Consider the following 22513-nt stretch of genomic DNA (forward strand, 5'->3'; position numbering starts at 1 on the left):
AACTCCAGCGACCCCTTCCAACCTAAACCAGTCTATAACGTCCAGCTTGGAGAACAAGAATGTTTTTTGTTTGTTTTCCCAGCTGCTTTTGAGACCAGTTCAAAACTTATCAGTGTGTGAAGCCCAACCCAGAGAAAGCATCAATGCTGAGATTTCTGCGATGCTGCAGCCTACCACAAGGTACAGGGAGCAAAATACCGCTAGGATTTAGGGCAGAACCTGCAGAACTGCAGCCACGCTGGCAGTTTGAAGAGTGACAGGGACACACCCCCCCCCCCATCTTAGGATTCACATGCAAGAAAAAAGCTCAAGTTTTTCAAAACCCTTGTCCCCATCATATGAAAAAAAAATCTTGTTTGGCCCTTTCTGAACAGCCCTTGTTATGCTGATCTCAGTAGCTCACCTTGAGACACAGTTGCTGGGGCCCTACAGCAACATTGATCTGATTTTTAGGTCGGGCCTTGCTTTTTCTCTTCTGTAACATCCCTGCTTGCATCTGCGGGGGACAACTCACAGAAGGGACCCCGAGTAAGAAGCTGTCATGGGGTATCTGGTGCCCTGTGGACGCGGTGCTCCTGAGCGTGACTGTGCCTTGCTGGTAGGAGATAAAGTTATGTGAAGCTCACAGTTTCACCAGTTTGTGTGGGCAAGTGAAGCTGTTCTGTGAGAGCCTGCAGCTCTGGGAAGAACTCCAGCTTGTCTGGGTGGTGTAAGGGACAGTCTTAAGGAAGAGCCTGATCAGTCTTTAAACATGTGCCCCTGGAAGCCGCCACCATAGAGGTAAAGGTCTCCCTCCCCTTCCCCAGGGACAGAGCAGTGAGCAGCTGTGGGGGCCTGTGGCCTCGCACAGGCCAGGGGTGAGCTGGCACAAGCTCCTTCTGTCCCCAGGAACGGGGCTGCCACCTCTTTAACCCAGGCCAGGTTCCCAGTCTGGTTCCCTGCAGGCACAGGGAGGGGAATGGAGGAACAAAACAAGTCGGGGGGGACAAGCTGAGTGCCCTTAGCACCAGCCCCTGGCTGCGTGGAACTGTATGTCCATGCACTTAGAGCTTTGCCAGCCAATTTCAGTCCTGCTCAACAACCAAACTCCCCACCCCCAGCCAAAAACTGGAAACTGCAAACCCACAAACACGTGGCTGCTTGGCGACAGCCCTGCCCCAGCAGGTACTAAGTAATAAGGATACTGGGGAGAGGAAATAATAAGCCGTAACACAGCGAGCGAGTCATTCTCATTCATGAAACTGTTTACTTGTGATACTTTGCCTTCCTACCTCTGTCCTCACCGCTGCCAGATAACGGTGATCAAACAGAATTCCTCGGCGCCCAGGGACGTTTCCCTAAAAGCCAGGCCAACACCTCTCCGCCCTGGAGCAGAGCCTGTGCACGCTCTGCCGTGGGGCCGGGCTGCTCACCGGCGGTGCTTGCGGCTGAATCACCCAGCAGGCGTGTTGGAGAGCAGGAAAGCACTTCTGATGCACCAGTGTCCACCCAAGGGCGAAGTGCTGTCAGGAACACTGCAGTAGAAGTGTTCTTGGCCCTCTCCCACAGGCCCTGGGGAGGGAGCAGGGTCAGGGAAGGGGTGTGAACCAGCAGCTCTCGTGCTGTGAACGTGGCGCAGCAGGAATCCAGGCTGAGCAAGTGCACACTGTCCTGCTGCAGACTCTGGAGCCCTCATACAGACTGTCTTCAGCTGTCACCACGGGGAGCAGATGGGAAATTGAGGCACGGAGGGGGAAAACCTGCTGTATGTGACATGGCAAGAAGGAATTGAATTCACCTCCTTTAGTTTTTAGACCTCTTTTAGACTAAGAGTATCAAAAGTTTCCCTTCCTTTGCCAGTAGAGTCATTTTAAGAGGGACTGAAAAACTGAAATCACAGGGTCTTCATGGCTGGTGACCACCAGCACGCTGCGGAATTTGTCAAACAGCATCAGCAGCTGGGAGCGACGCATGTTCTCGTTGTACATGATCTCCTCCAAGTGGTGTCGGCCTCGGAAATAGTGCAGCAGCCTGCGGGGAAGGAGAGCAAGGGAGGCACGTGAGCCAAAAGCAAGCGCACACAGCAAGAACGGATACTGCCACCCTCAAGGTTTCCTCTCCCACAGGACGCAAGTCAGAAGGCGTTGGGGTTGCATCCCCCATTTATGTAAAAAGTGAATTAAATCAGTTCTTACCTTAGGCATGCCTAGCGCAGAAATCCCCTGGAAAAGCAGGGGACTTGCCTGCCTCGGGGCTTTGCAAAGATTCTCCTTGTATCAAAAGGTTTCTTAGCCTTGCACATTTCCTGAGGTTGTCAATTTTCAACATAGTTTTAACTCCAGAAAGCAAAAAACCATGAGTGCCAACAAGCCTTGAGAAGTCAGGAGGTGGCAGATTTACTTCAGCCCTCTCTTAGTTGGGTCTACGCTGCCCTTCGTCACAGCTCGGCGGCACAGGCTGGGGTACCTACACTTGCTTTTAGAATTGAGAGCGTATTTTCCCTCCCAGCAGCCCAAGGGGTTTGGTAACTACAGGTTGTGCATGCCTGAGGTTTAGTCAGCTCGGGGTGGGTGGAACAGTCACAACAGGGAGATGGAAATTTTGATGATGGGCACCACAGAGAAGCTCTGGGAGTTAAAAAAATCCCCAAAGAGCCCCAAAACCCTGAAGTCTAAGCTAAAACCACACTGACTTCTTAAATTCCCAGTTCTCTTTAAATAGAGAGCACAGACACCCCTTTGCTGGCCACCAGCACGCTATGGACAGCGGACAATCTCGGCCCTGCACAGTCAATCACGGCCAGATCCGACACAAACCCCTGCAGCAAGTCCCCGATTGCTGAGGACCTGCTCCCCAGGGACCCTTCAGAGCCGGAACGCCAAGCCAGCCCTCCAGACAAAGCTCGAGTCTGCTGCTCGGTCTCTTAATTGTCCTAACAGCCTCCAAACACAGGAGCCATCCTGCACACGTCACTCAAACACTCCTACCCGTCAAGGCCCAAACGCGTATGCCAGAATGGCTTCCCCAGCTACGCAGACAGATGTGCGCCCGCATGTGTTACACATCACGCTCCCCTCTGCGCTTCAGCAGCTTTTGCTGCTGTTTCCATACCCGGCTGCAGTTTAGGAATATGCCGGCCTGCTGCTTCATGCCGACTGACAGTAAAACCGAGTGGAGATGACACGATCTGTTTTCCAATTCATTCATGCAGTCTTCCTGCAGGAACAGCCCTCGAAAGACTCAAGTATCCCTTGGAGCATTCCTGCCTGTTTTCACATGACAGCAGGATGGTGCCTCTCAGGCCTTCCCTGAAGGACTGGCGCTTGCCCAGCTGCCTTCTGCTGCTCAGGCTTGGCGCTCCTGTCCCCCACTGCCCTTCGTGGGTGACTGGAAAGGAGTCACTGTGCAAGAAGTGTCCCTCCAGCACGTCCTCGCTCGGCACAGAGTAGGTTTTACCTCCAGTCCGCTGCTGTTTGTGTTTCTCTGCTTCCCAATTTGCCATGTCCCTCCTCTCACCCCCGTCTCGTTTCCCAAATGTAAGCTCAGAGCAGGGAACCTCCCTGCCCCATCCCTGCAGGCTGGGATGTGGGGCAGCCCCCAGCACACTGCAAACTCCCTTCTGCTTTGATGTTCACCTGCCAGCTCTCAGATTGGCACCATTATGTAGAACATAATTGCTACGTTTCTGGACCTGCAGTACAAACAAACAACAGACGGACAAGCTCCCGTCGTATTTACCTTTCCGCTATCTGGGCTGTGCATTTGCCTTTTGCAGCATCTCCCACTGGGTGTTTAAATCAGGCTAATTGGCTTCCTCCCCTGGGCCGACGGCAACCAGCGTGTACCAAGAAGTGGCCATTAGCAGGGACAGTGTGGGTTTGTCTGTGCTTGTGTCAAAATGAGACCATTCCCCGAGGTATTAACAGTAATTTTTGTATCTTGTAACTTGTATTACTGTTCAAAAAGTTATTTTGAAGAAGATTTTAAAAGCTGCATATTCTCTGCCTTCCATAAAGCTGCTCGCTGTGATTGCCCATGCTCTCATCTCCTGGCACAGCTGTCTTCTGCACAAATGATTACAACCTAGCTTTCAACAGAAACACAGACTAAGCAGGAGCTTTCCAATAAATAAATCCATCCTATATTCAAAAAGAGTCTGGATTTGTAACCAGTCAAGATGAAATACTTTCCACTCCAATAAAAGCTAGAGAGGATATTAAAGAATATCACAAAAATGCCGGCTGGAAGACACCTCCGAAGACTAGTCCAGCATCCTGCTCCAGCAGGACTATTGCCAACGCTGGAGCTTTTTCTAGCCAAGCTCCAAAACCCTCCGAGGATGGAGATCCCCCCACATGCCTGGGTAATCCATCCTGGGCTGCACCACCCTCCCGAGGAAGAAGTTTTCCCAAAAGTCCAACTAGAATCTACAAAGCTGTAACCTGGGGCTCACAGTTCCAGCACAGACGGGCACTACCTTGGCCTTTTTGAACTGTGACCCTTTACAGGACCCAAATGGGACATAAGATGGCGCTTCTTGGGGCCATAACACTGCAGTTGAGCCCCTCTGAAGCTGCACAAGTATGTCTGTTGACAGATGTGCACTTCCAGATCCTCATGCGGCAATGGAAGATTATTGCTTTCCATTGCTCATCACTGTTCTCCCCTCTTCAGGTTATAAGAGCTGCCCCTCTAACAGCAGTGTAGTGTTCTTAAATGCTAAAAAAAATAATGCATTATCTTAGACTAGTCATTCAAATCAAATGAGCTTATTTCTGGCCAAGGAGATATCCCTTCCACCAGCACTGCTTGAAAATGGAGCAGAACTGTCCACAGCTTAGTGGCACCAATGAGCATTTCTCTGTGGAGTAAAGGACCTCCATCTCCCAGTCTAAGAGCAAGGAAAAAACTCCTGAACGTGACTCCACACCCATGGCTTGGGAGAGAAGCCATCACTGAAGCCTCAGACTGTCTTTAAAAGCACTACTTAATGTGCAGCGAGGAACGCTTTGTGTACATTACCGAAGACCTATCTCAAAAAGAGCTTGTCTCCTTCTTAAATTTACTTCTGGAAGGACATGCCATGCCTCCTCTGACAGCACCTAAGGAAAGAACTTGGATTTCAATTCCCATTCAATGTTACGAGGGTTAATGCAACCAATGCTGGAGCCAAGCTTCAGTATTCCTTATTTCCCCTCAAGGTTTCTGCCTTGCAAATACCGGCTGTGCATAGCAATGGACAGGCACAAGCTCTTTCTGCCATCTGTTTAACGAGTAACAGGCGTTTGGAGGCACAGACACAAGAAAATGTATCGGGCTGAATTTTATTGCTCTGCTGAAAATAGCCCATCCTTTTTTGTGCACACAGAACTACACTTGGAAGGGCAGTTGCAGTCTATTCAGTGCACTAACTCTGCAGTTACAGCAAGAGTTTGTTCCAGGAGGCCGCTGATAGAGCAGAGCTGTTTGCCATGGCACAGCCCTCGTTAGGCTGCTCTTCCTCAAAATGAAGCAAAAAGAAGAGCTGACGCCATAAGCTGTATCAGGGTGGTGGGGGAGATCAGCTCATTCACTGCAGCGGCTTCTCCACAATTGTTTACGCTTTCATTAAGAGCAATAGGTTTACCGAGGCACTCATCTCTGATTGTTTATGGCACAAAAAGAGAGAAAATAACCCACAACCTCCAAATTATGGTGTCTCATAAAACCACCAGTAACCAAGAGCGTCTTGCATAAACATTTCTATTTGTACACTCCAGCATCTGACCCATAGGACCCATTTATTTATCGTATCTTCTCTCTTCCTCACTGCTGAGTGAGAGTAAGCTATGCAGCTGTCAGTTCAATCTATAGTAGAGTGGAAATTCAGACTTAGCAAAGCCATCCTGGGGATCTGCAAAAGAACCCGGTGCACGAGCAAACTGCAGAATAAACATCATTAAGACAGCTGCCTAGTTACAGAAGCTGATTTTATGAAGAAATCAAAGTAATTTTTTTGCATCTGCAATTCCAAAGCTTTTAAATGGCTCTTTTACCCAGACAGGGGAGCAATCACAAAATCCTTTCTTCTCCCCAGGGTGACTGAGAATCTGCATTGCCACTAAACTGGTCCAAATTCTATGATTTTGTTTTCACTTTCCTTTCTCGCTGGTTTTGTAACGACTCATCTGGTGATGAGGAAAAAAAAAACATTTCAAAGTTCTCAAATGGTCCAAGTGTTGCGTCTCAATCAGAGAATATCCTCTGAGCAGTTTACAGAAGATGGAGAAGGAGACGAGCAATTCAGAGAGCAGTGACTACCCACAAGCTTGGGAGAGCTCTATGAAAATACCTGCAGCAAACTTTGCTGCAGACACAGAAAGTATTTTCTTGCTATTACAGCTTTTGTAGGTGACTCGGCTATATCCATCCTAGGGCGAGAACCAGGTTTCCAGGGGATTACCAACTGAATCTGGGAAGTAGAGCAAAAACTGCAGTACTTGCCTCGGGTGGTTTTCCGCTCTACAAGTATGAAAACTGGTGAAAGTTGCATTCCAGTGATGCCACTGTGTTTTGAAATGCTTAGTAAGAAAAAGTATTTCCCCCCCACCTTTTTTCCAGATGACTGGTTAGGCAGTCATTTGGCTTTTTACCATGTGCAGAACCACATCTTGCATATTTTTGTTGTGTTGAAATTCATAGCAACAAAACCGGGTGCTCCTCATCACACATCCTAACAACTTTAACCTAACTAACCTAACCAAATGAGCAGCTCATCTCTGCAAAACAATCCTTGAAACCTGTTCAGTCTGGTCTGTAAAAGTATTCAGGCTAGCTTTGTGTCTGATGCTTTTTTTCTTGTATTCGCATGGAATTTACAAACCTTAAAATAAAGGATAGCTAGCTTAGAAATACCAATGGACACAAAATGACAGCACCAGCATGACTGAGTCTTGTCTTTGCATGCTTAGAAGGTTTTTTCAGGCTACACAGTTTTACGTCTACTGTGTGTGGACACAGGGAAACTGGGAGGCAAACAGTGAAGTCCGTGTTGTCCAACCATACTCCCTGCTGCTCCTTCGGACATCCGGGACTCTTCGTTAACAAGCGTTCTTGTCACACATGTATTAGTTTTTGTTAAAAACTGATGTGCACAGATGAAACAGGTAGAAGGGGAACAAACCCAAGAGAATTTATCCTCCAAAATCCCAAGCTAACGGGATTTGCTCAGAGTCCACACCAATCCTTCAATAAAACAGCACGGATAAGAAAAAAAAGATTACATTCTCCACTCCTCATTTCCTACCTTGCAAACATGCGAAGATCTTCTGGATTTTGGGCAGCAGGGACATTGAGGATAGCTTCCCGCTCATGTTCCAACAAGCTTGCTAGAAGATTCTCTGTCATCCTTTTATTTAGGGGTGAGTCCCCACCAGGTATCAACTCAGCACTGGAATTATCCATGCTAGGGCTTGTCAGAGTCATGTCGTCACTACTAGCTATCGAGGAAGAGAGAAAGAGACACAAATTTTTTATATTCCTCAGCATAATGATGCAAAGATTATCAGTTCAGGCTGTTTCTACACAGTCTTTCCAAATAATCCCTTCAGATTTGTAGCGCAAATAAAGCGCCTCTCGAAATGCTACATGTATCTGCAATTAGTCATATGACAACACAGCAATTTTCTCAATGGGAAAGTCAAGTGTTTCAACAAAGTCATCAATTTATGTGGAAAATTGTACTTCTGGAGACCATAAACAGTCCATAAAAAACATCTGAAAATAAAATTCCCGGCCAGCTCTGCTGGAATACCATGAAGTGGGAACATGAAAAGCCTAACAGCACAGAAGGTGGGAGCAAGCAGAAAGAAAGGCCAAGAAGCAATATCCTCTTGTGAGTGAGCCAGAATAAGCAGAGCACAGACTTATCTGACTCACGTTCCAAGATTTCTGCCCTAATTCGTGACTTCTGTAAAGCTGAAAGTTGTACAGAGAATCTCTCCCGATATCCAACCTCAGTGGCATTCTGAGAATGCTGCTCGTACCAGCACTCTCAGAGTTGGGGATTTCAGAATTGTATCTGATTTACACTCTTGAAAAAAAGCTTTCCTGGAATCACCCTGAAGAATGGTACCAAGGAGATTAAAGAAATCAGGAGACATAACCAGAAATCAGCCATTTGTGAGAATGACAGCTAGCTCTGCATCATTTTAGGTGGCTCTACAGCCCGCACAAACCAATGATGTCTGAAACAATTCTCACAATTTTCTTCCTCTCCTGAAAACCAAAGCTCATGCAGTAACAGTGGTGCAGCCAGAGGAACATGGCGGTTACTCCAAAAGTAGAAAGGTACTTTGAAAAAATAGAAGTACCTCTGATAAAAATATTTTACATCACCAAATGAGAACTTGGCAAATTACAAAGCACGATTTGTTTTTAAAACCAAGAATTTAAGGTTTAAGAATTGGCCCTCAAGACTTTCACCAACACCCAGCTCTAAATTTCAGAAGGGCTGGATGTAATTAGCAAGCACTCCAGCTAAGAGGAGCTGTCTTGTCACCAAGGCCCAATTACTCTAGGCATTGCTAAGGGAAGTTCTAGAAGTGGGCTGTAGTCTGGAAAGTAGAGAAAAGCGTGCTCATACTTGGCGAACCAAAGCTGAGAGCGTTGGGGGTGCTTAAACTTCGTCCTCCAACTCTGGCAGTGAAGGGCATGTCTTCATCTTGGGCTCGGAAATCCTCCTCGTTTGGTGGCACCATCAGACAGACGTAAGTGTGAAGCTGAATAAGAAGCCGGTGTTGGAGCATCCATATCACCATTTGAATGAGCTGAGTCTGCAGAGTGAGAAATGAGGTATTAAACACCCGTGAACTAAAATACAGGAGAAAAATAATGCACAAAGGTTAGGCTTTGTGACTAAGAAGTCACAAGGAGAAACGCTTTCCACCCCACACACCAGTTTTATCTCGTCTCCAATCACAAAAAGGCGACCAGGCACTCTTGTTCATCACACCCAAAGCCTTTGTGGATGTTTAGGCTGTGATCAAACCTTTAATGACCAACACGTCTTTACACAACACTGACCAGCGCAGCCCGTGTCCTCAAAGGAGCCAGCCCTGCCCCTTGCCATGGCTGCAGCACCTGCTCTGTTCTAGCACAGCAGCCAAATGCCCTCACCACGTAACACTCCAGCCCTACAAGTGTAGCCATACCATGCCACCTGGAGCTGTTTGGTCCGCTAAACCAAGCTGAGTAGGTGCTAAAAAGATGGGATGGTTTTCCTTCTGAGAGACCGGACATGGGAAACGGGTCAAGCAGGCGCAGGCCCTGATGCCCGCGGCTGCACAGCGTGAGCCCTGAGATCAGTTTGCTGGGTTCTAAACAAGACCCACTAAAATCACTGATCACCGAAGGGTTAATCCCAGAGCAGTCAGGTTAAAGTTCAGGTTTCCCTAGAAAGCCAGGGAGAGGGCAAGGTGACAGGGCAGAGCTGAAGCAACCAAGAGAGGTACCCAGAAGTAGGAGCCGTTTGCCATCAGACGGGAAACTGCTGCAAAGCCATGGGAGAGACTCCGGAGATCAGAGTCTCAGCCATGCAGACACAGCGCTAACAGCAGCAGGAACCCTGGCGAGAGACAGCAGCTCCTGCCGCTGCCAAGGAGTCCCCCTCAACCAAAGGGTTAATACCCCCATTTGCTCACCATCCCTCTGCAACAACAGGGCAGGCCGAGCTTTTAAAGGCACGCAAGCTTTTCAGGGTGCAGACAGGCACAAGTTTCAAAAGTGCTGAGATGACACTCATATTAAACAAACAGGCAAAACACCTCGTGTTACAGCAGCTAAAGGCCTGCACAATGTCCTCAGAGAGATGCTGAAAGCAGGGGACAGAGCAAGGGATGAGCATTTGTAGGTTCTTGGCGTGGCCCTCTTGGAGGAGTTCTGGAGGAGCATTCAAAATGCATCATCATGGCTGAATTTCTGCACAAAAGGCCTTTTCATATCAACTGTAGGCAAACCCTTCTCGTAGCCAACAGCTCTGAAAACACTGATTCACTGACAAAAGCTGTTTGGGGATTTCATAGCAACGAACACTGTTTTGGTGAGAGAAACACATGCAGAATGAGCTCAGGCTCTGAGAAGGAAGCTAGCTCTGCTGTATTAATCATAGGATAACAGGCCAAATCTCAATAAAAGCCCCAAACCGAAGTTCATCAGCCCACATAATTTTCCTTTTTCCATAAATCTTATAATTTTGAGTTCCTCCTCTGCTATCAAATCACAAAAGAAACGTCTTCTGTTTGCAGACAGACCCACACCCTGTCTTTTCAGCGATTACCACTTTTGTAGGCTGAATAGATTTTAATCTTAAAACATATTATCTGGGATCGCCTTCAAACGTATCTTTTTCAGAAAAGCCATCATTCATTTTACATGTTTAGTAGAAAATCTACAGAAGAGGAGGGTTGGCAAAAGATACCAAATGCATAGTGTTTTGCTAACATCTGAAATCAGCCTGGAAGAGGGAAGAGGCTTACTCCAGTGATTATGCTGCTAAAAACCTTCCTTCCAGATGCAGGCCTGGATGGAAAGATGTCTCATATATTTTACTTAAATTTCCAACCTGCTGGCAGGCAGCAACGTCTGATTAGCTGGTTTCACATGAAATGAAAGAAGTCTGCGCATTTCACAGCAGAAAATAACCCTGTAAAAATCCAAGGCAATTCAAGGGGACAGTAAGACAGGCTCTGCCAGCCCTGCAGAACCTGTCGTGGAGGGCCTGACCTACACCAGCCTCTACTGCTTTCATTACAGCTCCATGTGCGTGGAAAGTCTTATTCACCGCTCTCTAATTCTGCATACGCACCTTCACCTCTACGCTCTTGTGCAAATATCTAGAAAGCAGCTATGGCTCAGTGGAACGGGAAGCCAGGCAAAAGTGGTATTACAGCTTTACAGGCATGACGTTGTACAAGGATCGCCAAATGCCTTTGTGCCGTAAGCGGGAGAGCTGGAGATCAGCTGTGACTAACTTGAAAACTAGAGAAAACTATTCTTCCTTATTGAAGTGAGCCTGAACAATCATTCCCAGATAAGAGAGAATGGTGATCACTGACAGTTATCTATAATAAGCCCGACTCCAGAAGGAATTTGGTAGCTCTTAAAATCTAGTCCTAGAAAAAAAGCCCAAGCACTGCAGTGGCCCGCACCATGCCCGAAGTGGCGCACTTTGTGCCGTCACTGTAAACATGCCTCACACCACCATTTCTGCTTTGTCCTGCCCCCACATAAATACCTTTTCCGGGTTTAAACCTATTTCTTATCAAAAGCAGCAAGTGTTTTCACAGATAAAGTCTAGCAGAAGTTTTGCTATTATGTTTTGCTGCTTGTCTCTGGACATGAACACTGAATTGACATCCATTCTCCATCTGCTCCTCTTGATGGAGCTTCCAGTCAGGTCTGCAGGAGAGAAGGCTTCCCGACACCATCTGCGCTGCTCTGGCTGTCGGAAATGCTCTTCCTCCCAAGATACAGGGTTATCTTGGTGCTGGGTCTCAGATTACCTGATTAGCTGGGCTCCCTGATGAAGCCAAAAAGGGGTGAGTAGCTTCCCAGGCCAGGGTACGCTTCAGTCCCTGGACTGCCTCCACTCCCTCACTCAGCATCTGGCACTGTAGAAAGCTACAGCCAGCCTTTTTTGGCTGAAACACCAGGACCGTGACAGAAATATAAAAGGAAACATTTTTCATTGCTTAATTTAACTAACAATCAACTCTAAATTTCATCCATATTCCTTAATCCTTCCCGTCTCCCCGTGCTGCCTGTTTCCAGAGGGGTCCTGTCTGCAGCAGCATCTGGACCGCTCCCGCTGGCACGGATCAGCCCGCAGCCGTCCCCTTCTTCTCCCCATCTCGTGGCACAGCAGGCCCCGGGTGAAGTTACAGCATGTTGTCATGCAAGGCGGCACGGAAGGCATTGGTAACAATACATTGCTTTGTGCTTATTGACAAAAGCAGAGAAGATGTACTGGCTTCTGAAAACACGGGCGCTATACATCAGCCCATCTGGGCAGTTTGGGACAGGCAGAGGGAAGCTCAGCCCCAAGTCCTGGGGGGACAAGATCCAGCATTCGTTATTCTCTTCCCTCTGGGAATCAAAGGGAACATGTGTAAAACTCTTTTGAGTAACGCGTTAAATAAAATGCATTTCCTGCAAGGATTCTTTAAGGCTGTTTCTTTCCCAGGCCTAAAAAGCTATGGAAAACACCAAGATTACTGGGGACTAGCAACAGGTTCAGGAAAGGGAAGGGAAAACAGCAGCCCAGAAGCACTCAATCCTCGTTTCTCACTACATAAGGTTACACTCTTAGTTAAAACACAGCTTGTTTTGCCTACCCAAGTATACGAGCCTCCTTTCTCCAGTCTGGATGAACTAGTTATTTGACATGTGGATACTTCAAGGACTGATTTGAGAACTAAGCGCTGCCTTGGCTCAGTAGGACAGCACCTTCGAAGTTGCTGGGGGGGATGTTTGCTGAAATATATTAAGTTTCTTTATCATTCAAACCACGCTGTTTTATGAAACAAAGATAAGCTATTAAAACTTCTCCCTATTTTACAGAAAACAGACTGAAGACTCCTGTTAATGTGGGACAAAACATTTATTGTCTAATATTGCCATTTTAATCATTAAGTAATAGCTTTGAATTCTCACTTTGCTGACAGCACTTAACCATTCCATCCGTTTAGGCCTAGAAAGCCATATTGATTTTAACTTGCCACACTGAAAAACCCTGATTTTATACCTAGTCCAACTGAATATAAATGCGCCTTAATACTACTTCCATACCTCTGCCAACAAAACTCCCGTGACTCTTAATGCCTTCCAGATGCCCAGCAGAAGAGTCCCATTTGCAGCGTGTCTCTCAGAAGACACAGCTGCCTGCTCAGTACTTGCATGCAGCTCTCCTCCCACTCCCATCCCCTGACGTACACCCTCATTTTCCACCGAGCCGTTACACAAAGCACGGCACGTTTTCCGGATGCGTAAGGCACAGCCCTCATCTACCAGTGCCTTACTCCCAACAGGATGGCCAGACTTATTAAAACAAAAGTGAAAAACTAAACGTATTTTGTTCAGCTGCAGCTGTCATACTTTCCCATCGTTTTTTTCCAAAGTTATTCTAGCCCCATCAAGGGAGAATTAGATAACTACAATAATAATAACAATGTGCCTTATGATAAAGAGCTATATTGTAGCAAAGGGGATGCAGGGAGGAAATGGGATGTGTAATTCGCATAGTACACTCCTCCTACCTTATGGGCGGAAAGACCCCCCCCCTGCTAGTCCATGTTTGTTCCTCGAGGCAGAGTAGAGGGATGTTATACCTTCTTCTGAAACAGGTGAACTAGCTGAGGCCATAATGCACAGAGGAGGGAAAGCCACAGGCGTTATCCCCATCTCTTGGTCTGCGAAGAAACTTAGCGCAGAGTAGCTGGGTGAAGAAACTTTGATACTGTACAAAGAAAGCCTCGCACTGAAAAGCACGTTAAAGCATTCCCATGCAGCAACTGCACTTTTCCAGCATGTGCCTAGTACACGTCATCTGTCAATGAACCTGTGTTGAGCTAAAGGTTTTAGGTCACCAAGTGTTTCTGTGCTTTCACAGGAAGTCACAAAGGGGTGTGCACCACCCTGAACACCACCAGAGCTCCACTTTGCTGCGCTCTGTGGCCGCATCAAGGCTGTGTCACGCTTGCAAGAGAAGAGGACACGGACAGGGACAGGAACCAACAGGCACGGGCAGCAGAATGAAGGACAGCTTCTTTGGGGTTGGGGTAGAGGAGATGCAAACTGCTTCTTTTCCAGTAAAAAAACTAAAAGGGAAGATGAGTTTCCCTATTGTATCAGCTCACAGGATCTCCTCACCCCATGGTCGCACCCTGATGAGATCCAGCACCAGCAGCATGAGCTGCACTGGTTTCTGCTCAGGACAGTCCCAGGCTATGCTGGATTGCGGCAAGTCCAGGTGAGCTACACAGCACGAGGGAGCTAACAGACAACTCGCCACTGTGAAAAGGGGAAAGCCGCTTCTGCTTTCCTCACATCCCCAGCTGCAGAACTGCCTCCCTCCTTCTGTGCCAGCCCTGGAGCCTGCTGGATCTCCCCCCTGAGCAAATTCCACCTGCTAACCTGGCAGAAAACTAGTGCGGCTGAAACAAGTGAATAGAGTCAAGCTGGATGGGAGCCAGCTCTAGTGCAAAGGGAAGAGGGAAAGGAGGGAGGCGTGTGTGCACACACCTGAGAGCAGAAAGGAAAAACAGGGCCTCCTCTCAGCAGCACCGAGATATCGCCAGATCATCTGAGCTGTAGGCGTGGGCTCATCCTCAGGCTGCTGCAACACTGCTATCCGAGCAAGGAAACACAGAGAAAGAAAAACTAGCATAGGAATCACTACACAAATAACAAAACCTTTTCAAATTATAAGCACAAGACCACTGAGAGATATACAGCAACCAGAATGTTCAACTGCAATATACGGCACAGGCAAGAAATGAGATCAAGACGAGCTCAAGAAAAATTCCTGCCTCTAGCACAGGGTATGCCGAGAGCGCTGGCAGCGCTGGCACACACCGGTCACTGGGCAACTCCCACCTACCTAACAGAGAGACACCAAAAGCAGAATGTAGACGTGCACTCCATCTTTCAAGGCAGTCTTGCCCTTGTCCTTGCTCAGGGTATTTCAGGTTGGTTTTACTTCCTATCAGCCAAAAAATACCGCAGCACCCCAAGTATAAAAATGCCAGTGTCACAGTTTTTTCATCTACCCAAAGGAATGGAGCAACTCCACCCATCTAACAGTAAGCAAACAGAAATAACTGTGTCCTCTTTCAAATCAGGCAGTGCGACCTGCTATAAAACAGGAGGAAGGGCTCTTTAACAGCTTTCCTATTTTGTATCGTGGACTTTATTAATGCCTTCCCTATTCTCTGCCCGTCCAGAAGCACATGCCAAAAGGAGGAGGACAATCCCATGCTTAAGACAAGAATCAAATGGGATGGATGCCATGAGACTTTAACAGTTGCTGCAGAAAATACAGCCCTTCCCACAGTCCTGACCTTTTAGCACAGATGACCTTCGGAAATACAGAGACAGTACTGTCACTGTGATGAAAAGCACAAGATAACAGACTACTAGTGAAAATCTTCCAAGTTAAAAAAAAAACAACCTACATCCCCTCCTATGTACACAAAGAACAAAATTACAGTGAGAGGTCCCAACTTTGTTAATTTTTTTCAAGGGCAAAGCAAATACAATCTGACAATATTTACAGTTCAGAGTACAGCATCTTTTATCGCTGCACAGCGGAACAAAAACCCACCCACATTTCATCAGATTAATTGCTCTATCGACTAGATCTCTGTTAATTACAGCTGGAGCCTGACCACCTCAGGATAGGGATTGGATTTATCTCTCTTAAAAGGCTAGTTCCAAACAAAACAGTAATACAGAGAGTTCAACATATGTAAATCAGAGTAGAAGAAAATACGTTTTTTCCTACATTAATGTACTGATATGACAACATCTAAAAACTGTTTCTAATCTAAACTCCCCCAAGAACTGTCATGATTAGCTTTATCAAAAAGCTCACCGTGACTGACAGCAGCCCACCGGTGTGTGGTGGTCTGCTCCATCTTCACGCACATGTCTTGCCAATGTGGCCCCAAGTCTTCTGCAACCCCAGTCCTCAGCTCCCCTTTTCAGACTGTGGAAGGCGCTTCCATAGCTTTTCTCAGGATCATCGTTCATCCTTCCACACACGCTGAAAGGATGATGAAAACAAGCCGAAAACAAGCTCACCACGGACAGGTGAGCACCAGAGAGAAGACGCACACTCTGCAAGAGCCATTTTAGCACTCCAACAGCTCTGGCAAACATTGATTGTGCACTGGTGTTTCAAGGCGTAACTGCAGCAGTAAGCGGCAGACTTTATTTGGTATTTTGAACAAAAGCAGGATGTCTGAGAGCAACTAGAGATATTGAAGGAGAAGTATTAAGGCAAGTAATTAATTTTAAAAGGAGTACTGACAATAAGAATGCTTCCTGAAGCTACTGCAGCTAGAATAAAAGTAACGCTACTAATTTAGCTTCAATTTTCAGGACACAGATTTGTCTGTAACTACAATGAAGTACTGACAAAACGGTAGTCGCTGCTCTTCCCCTGCCTCCCAAGGTGGCAGCTGACCAGTACATACTATTGGGATTAGACGCTACATCATCACTTATCTTTATCTCTGATCACAATCTCTGCCAACCCGTAATTACAACAAATTCTTCTCTCACAATTGTGCCTGTCTGCACAACTGATGTTAATCTTCCAGATATATGAACAGCAGCTAACTTCATATAGCCAGCAAGTCATCAAAGTATGAAGGCTAGCAAACAACACAACAAGAAATCAGCTGGAGAAATCTGCCTGTGCTCCCTTTGCCACAACGAGCTGTGTTCAGAGGACCAAGCTTCTTCATCTGAGAACATAACAGTGTCACCAGGAGACGCCACATTATTGAGCTCTTTCTTGCATTTCACCAGTTCCCAGAAATGCCGCAAGCCCTGATCTATGTGTAAGCAAAACAACAGGACACAAATCCAAAATCCATATATTATTACCCCACATCTGAACATTAAAATGCTAATGCTGTAACACAGGGACTTGTGTTGACTACACGCTGAGTCTACTTCCTGCAACAGCCTTTAAACAATTCCAGTTTCAAATCAAAAGCTAAGTGAACAGACAGTCTGCTCTTAAAACTAGATCATGAACTTAAAGCAGATGGAATATAATAAAATTGAATGTGATTGTGGGGAATCCACAAACTTGCACTCAGCTATGCTAATTTATGACAGGTTTCAACAGACCAAATGGAGTTTCAGTTTTCCCTACTTTATCACTCAAGGAAAAGAAACGTTCTGATTTTATTTTTAGGATTGTGCTTTGCTAGCACACAGCAATCCGCACAGCTCCACCTTGAACATCCCCACAGCTTCACCTTGAACATCCCCACAGCTTTTTGGCATGGGGATACGAAAAAACAAATCCTATGGTTGGAAACACAGTAATTGGCAACTTCTAAACCCGCAATAGCAGGTTCCTGACTAGGTGCTCCAAAAGCAACACCAGTCCTTGTTCTCATTAGCAGGAGAACGAGGAGCTCCCGTGCACTCCCCATCTCACCTCCTGAACGGGCGGTGCGAGTGGATTCTTGAATTCTGAGAGTGACACTGGGAGGGAGAACTTGGAAAGCATCGACGGCAGGTTGTGGCCCCGGAACTGACAAGAAAACGCATCTGCTAATGGAGAATAACTGCAGAAAAGAAGTAAAGGCAGAAATCAGTTTTATATTGCCAGTCAGCATAACATTTATCCATTTAAGCATTACAGAAGTGCCAATTCCCAAATGAAACGTTGTCCGTGATCAAGAAAAACAGTAACGATAGTTTATGGCATGTTGCATCCTGCAAAAGCAAGCAAAAAGCAAATGCACTTTCATCTTGGCGTTACATTCAGCTCCAGCACGTTATTCAAGGTGTGGAGGGAATCCAGAGGAGAAAAATAAAAATTGTAAAAAGTCTAGACCTGCGCAGTCTCTGATCAAAGGAACAGGGATTGGGCAGTCAAGAGAAGACAGGGATGGGCAGGAAATACACACAATCTTTGAATATGCAAAATGCAGCTGCAGATGTGACTGTTCTCCCTGCCCATGCTGACAGGACAAGCAATGTGACTGATGAGAAGTAAGGGAGAGTCAAATCAAACATTAGGAAAACTGTCCGTCTTAGGATTTCCATCTACAAAAGTCTTCAAGAACAGCACTGCCATATATGACAGGCACAGTTGCTCCTGAATGACCTCAAGGTCCCTTCCAGCCCTATTTTTATACTTCCATCACAGAAGTTTCGATTTAAAACTATTTTCCTATAACCAAGTTCCAACACAGACTCTAAAAACATCTCAAAATCCAACACAGAAAGGGTTGCCAACCTTCAGCAGAGCAAAAATACCCACCCCACTGCCTCCACTTCTTCTTTGTATAGCCGCTGCCTGCTCTCAAAACGGCTGCATTGCCTTCTGTCTGCGAGGGGGCGTGTGGATATGAAAAATTAAAATGCCATCACATGAAACAATGCAATAGTGATAGCAACACTGCCCTGACTTGATACTTTTGATTAATTTCAGGTGATGCTGTGTGCCAGATGAAACACACATTGATTTAACTTAATCATAAAGTATTTTGTTTTGTAAATGTTTCCATATTGCATCAGGCTCATGCAGCCTTTTTGACATGGCCATTCAGTGAGCAAGCATATTAAAAATACCAAAAGTAGCTTCACAGGGTAAATATCGCTTCAAAGGCCCATATCACTGCGCAACCATACTGATCTGCTCTGATGCCCCTTCCTACTGCACACAAACTCCTACATGGCTCTGCAAGTTCAGGCACATGTCATGGTTTGTCTTCTGTACAGTCTCAACAAATTCCTATGTGAATAAAAATCCTACCCTGTACCCAGTCAGACTGGGAAGGAAAGCACAACTGCACTTCTCACCACTTTCTTGCTACAGTCCCTCGTTTTCCTTCTACTTACAGACAGACACTGGCATTTGGAGAAAGCATGTAGACATTGTTTTCACACAGCGGGTAAATAATAATTGCTTTTCCCCAGTAAACGAGATGTGCAGCAAGCTGGAAAACCTGCATTGAGAAAACGTGGAAAAATTAGGAGAGCAAGAAAGCAAAACTCAAAGTCTCAGCAAGAGTTCCATACAATGAAAGAAAAGTCTTGCTTGAGCTGAAATGAAAGAAAAACGTTCCATCCTTTCACCCTGCCTTCAGAATAAATTCAGGGTTTAATAAAACATGTGGCACATCAAAAAGCATTTGGCAAGGTTATGAATTTCCAGAGTTCACTTCACATTTCTAAGCAACTTATTATTTCCTGCCTTAACAGAATTTCTTCAAACTGTATCAATAGAAGTTTAGTTACTTTTCATGCCCCAAAAACCTATTCTTGTTTACACCCAAAATGCATTAAGTGTTATACATGAAAAATAAAACAAGAGAATCAGCCTCTACTATGACACACACATAAAGGAAACCAACACTGCCTTTTTAATGCACTGAGATATTTCGGTAATGAGTTACACAAAATATTTTAATGTGTTAAACAAGTCAGTGGTTGTTAATGGCTCTGCAGGAGCCACATAAATAGCGTCTATGAGACATAAAATCCAGCCTGTATCATTAGATGTGTTTAACTTTGCTTTTTTGTGGAGAAGAAAACTACAGGAGCAGTAGGGAATTTCCAGAGTTCATCCCATAGCTGTACAATGCCAAGTAACACCACAGACCACTGTAAGCAGACCTGGAAATTTTATTACAAAACAGGACCTTTCCCTTCGAGTAAGAGAAGGCGCGGACCTATGATCAGGAGCACCTGAGATGACAAGCTGTGTTCTTCTCCCTTGTCATACAGAGCACAGATTGTGTCCCCGGGTCTGAAGCAACCCTTACAAGCATGGAATGGCTTTCCCCTCTCCTGTATCATCTAATATACTCATCAGGCCCTTCAAGCAAAGGGCCACGATGACTGCAGTCTTCTGCAGTGGTCTCTCAGTGGCCTCGTGCCTCCTGGGATTCCCAGAGTCTCATTCCCTCCATTGCACAAACCTCCCTTTCCAAGGGCTTGTCACATCACCCTGAGCAATTCAGGTTTGAAATCTGGTTGTCCATACCGGAAAGGCATTCAGAAAGAGCTGCTGGCTTGGAGAGACTGGCTCAGAATTTTTGCCCAAGCCTAAACCAGAGCTTCTTCCTGGGACTCTGCAAAACCTGTGCACTAATGTACTAAGGGAAATCGATAGGTAGGTTTGCACAGGCTCTCAGAGCTCTTCAGCAGGAAAGATCTTGGCAGATCCAGGGAAAGCAGCAGTATTTGGCCATGGCAGCTGCAAGCTTTCACTTGCATTTTGGGTGCCTCCATTTGCACAAAGACAGCAACGTGGCAGAACCAAGACAGACCACTGTGGCATTAGTCAAGAGTACTATTTGTTCTGGTTTTAACTACCAAATGGGAAGGCACAGAGAAGACAGAGCCACTCTTCTCAGCGGGGCACAGGGACGGGAGGCAACACACACAAGGTGAAAAAAGGGAAATTCCCATTAGATATGAGGAAAATTTTTCATTCTGATGTTTGTCAAATGCTGGAGCAGGGCCCAGAGGGGTTGTGAGAGGTGTCCCTGGAGGCATTCAGAATTCAAACAGCCAAGTTCCTGAGCAGCCTGCTGTAAAGGACTTGCTCTGAGCAGTGGTGTGGACCAGAGGCCTTCAGACGCCCCTGCTACCCCACGGCAATCCGTGATTCAGCTGTGGCCGCGGGACTGTCGAGTGCTGTCGCCACACCACTGCTCTTCATCTCTCCAGTCCTCCCTCACTCTCAAGCTTCCTCTGTGCACTCTGCTCACACTGAGAGAACTGATGTCCTCCTGGACCACAGAAACCCACTGGCACACAGAAAGAAAATGCGTCGTGAATTAAAAGAATTTCAGCTGCTGCTGACAGTTCCCCATACCTGCAGCAATGCCAAGTCAGCATCTTGAGCCAGTTGCTGCAAATTCTTCACAGCAGAGGTAGTTTTAATTACTCTCACCAGGGCAGGAGAGCAGTCCAACGGGAGCTCATTAAGCAATGACTTCTCATCATTTAAAAGTAATAAGGCATGGTACGGCCTGCAGAAAAAAAGAATATATTTGCACAGTAAACTGTAACTTTTCCTGAAGGCTTAGTTATACCTGGTCAATCTACTGGTAAAAAAGAACTTCTAATATCATCCTTTTGCTGTAAGTGGGCGCAGAATAAGCTTATTTTTGTGTCACAAGATAAGATGCTCCCCATAAAAAGGGGTTAGAGGGCTATATAGTAACTGGGTGCCCCATTGACTAGGAAAAAAAAAAATGACGGCACTGTGCTGGCATACAACTAAGCCTGGAGAACTAGTCTGCAAACAGCTCATCTGCATTACTGAAATACAGAATACTGTAGAAAAAAGGAAGAAAGCAAAAATTGGTTACTTTTGCAGGTAAAAAGCTGTAAACAGAGAGCGCAGGAAATAAGATATCATAGGGCCTGGGCTGTCTTTCTTCTAAAAGCAAAATTAATTCTGAGTCAACAGATTAAAACAAACGTGCGATTCCTCTGACTGGAAACACCGCAGACCTCTCTTGCAGCATCACCTCCCATTTTCAGTACAACTACCTAATGCTAACGCAAAGGCTGTGGCTTCGCGCCACCACGAATACAGCAGCACCGTGGTACCTCTGCGCCAGCTTCAGGGAGTCCCGTCTCAGCCCACGGCCCCACCACCACTACAGCTCAGCGTCACATCACCCCCCAGCTGTGCCAGCACAGACATTTGCAGCACCACACTTGGAACTGGGCACACTCTGAGGGACGGAGCTTGCTCTTACCTGATAGACTTCAGGCTTCTCTCGATTGCTTCAGGGGGTATAAAGTTTGTGGCGACATAATGGATTTTATGAGGCAGGCAGAAACTCACTTCCAGCCAGTTGTTGATATGTAAACGGACCACCCCTGTTGTGCAGAGACTAAAATAGGAAGAAAATAAATACACACAGCATTTACAATGTATAACAAATGTAACTGTGGTGCAGATTCACCGCTGCACAGGAATCGCATCAGGATGAGAAAAGACTTTGAATGTACCCTGTCTATCCCCCGACTGGCTGAGGACCAGCCCATTCTGAGCTGCCAAGCTTTCCTTACCTTGTGCTTAGGGAGCGTTATCCTCTATGCCGGGGGCGGGGGCGGATTTTGGGGGATCTGAAAGACTTCACCCCACTGATCTTCTCCTCCTCTGCTCTTAACATTGCAGCAGTATTTCAAGTTAAAAGAGTTTCTTGAAGATCTGCTGCAACGCACTGGAAAATTCCCTAGACCACAGCTGCAAAGGGCAAAGAGGAATTGGGCACAATGTTTTCATCACCAATTTCCACCCTCCTCTCCATGGAAAGAGAAAAGGAAATGTCCATATTGGGCATGGAGTGTTACGAGCAGCCTGTTTCCACAATAACCGACCCCTTCAGTTCTGCTTAGGTTGTTTGTTTCCTACTAACCTGCTCCTGCTTGTCGCATGAAATCACAAATGTGCCTGTTAAATGCTTTCTTCGTTCTAGGACACCACAGGGACTAAGCTAAGCCTTTAAGCTGACTTCAGACAACAGGACTGGAGTGGAAATGATGGACTTGTCAGCAATGACAATGAAGTCTGGCCCTCGTGTTCAGCCTGAAAGCAACTATAAGCCTCTTTTACTGAAAAAAACCCAGAAAGCTGGGAGATTAGAGCAATGAACGTCATTCAGGTAGTTTTACAGAAGTCTGTAAATCTAGACGACAGATGAAATATACCTAGGCAGGTAACTATATTTATTTCTAAATGGGTAAAGATACTCCAAGTGTAACGTAGCATCAGGAGCTAAGC

The 22513-nt window shown here is 46.3% G+C and overlaps 1 protein-coding gene across 19 annotated transcripts in view; it reads right to left on the reverse strand.

The window, feature by feature from the left end:
• Positions 1 to 1223: 1223 nt before the first annotated feature.
• The window catches only part of NPRL3 (NPR3 like, GATOR1 complex subunit), a 45669-nt gene continuing 24379 nt past the window's right edge, over positions 1224 to 22513 (reverse strand). For all 19 annotated transcript variants that reach the window (XM_074596778.1, XM_074596775.1, XM_074596774.1 and 16 more), the window contains 7 exons: positions 21483 to 21620; positions 20588 to 20744; positions 18604 to 18710; positions 17192 to 17321; positions 8603 to 8792; positions 7265 to 7457; positions 1224 to 2010 (listed from right to left, as the gene is read on the reverse strand). In XM_074596778.1, coding sequence (XP_074452879.1) covers positions 1845 to 2010; positions 7265 to 7457; positions 8603 to 8792; positions 17192 to 17321; positions 18604 to 18710; positions 20588 to 20744; positions 21483 to 21620 — 1081 coding nt within the window. In that variant the 3' untranslated portion in view covers positions 1224 to 1844. The remainder of the gene's footprint in view (positions 2011 to 7264; positions 7458 to 8602; positions 8793 to 17191; positions 17322 to 18603; positions 18711 to 20587; positions 20745 to 21482; positions 21621 to 22513) is intronic.

This window comes from Larus michahellis, chromosome 8, assembly GCF_964199755.1.
Source record: "Larus michahellis chromosome 8, bLarMic1.1, whole genome shotgun sequence".
NCBI lineage: Eukaryota > Metazoa > Chordata > Aves > Charadriiformes > Laridae > Larus > Larus michahellis.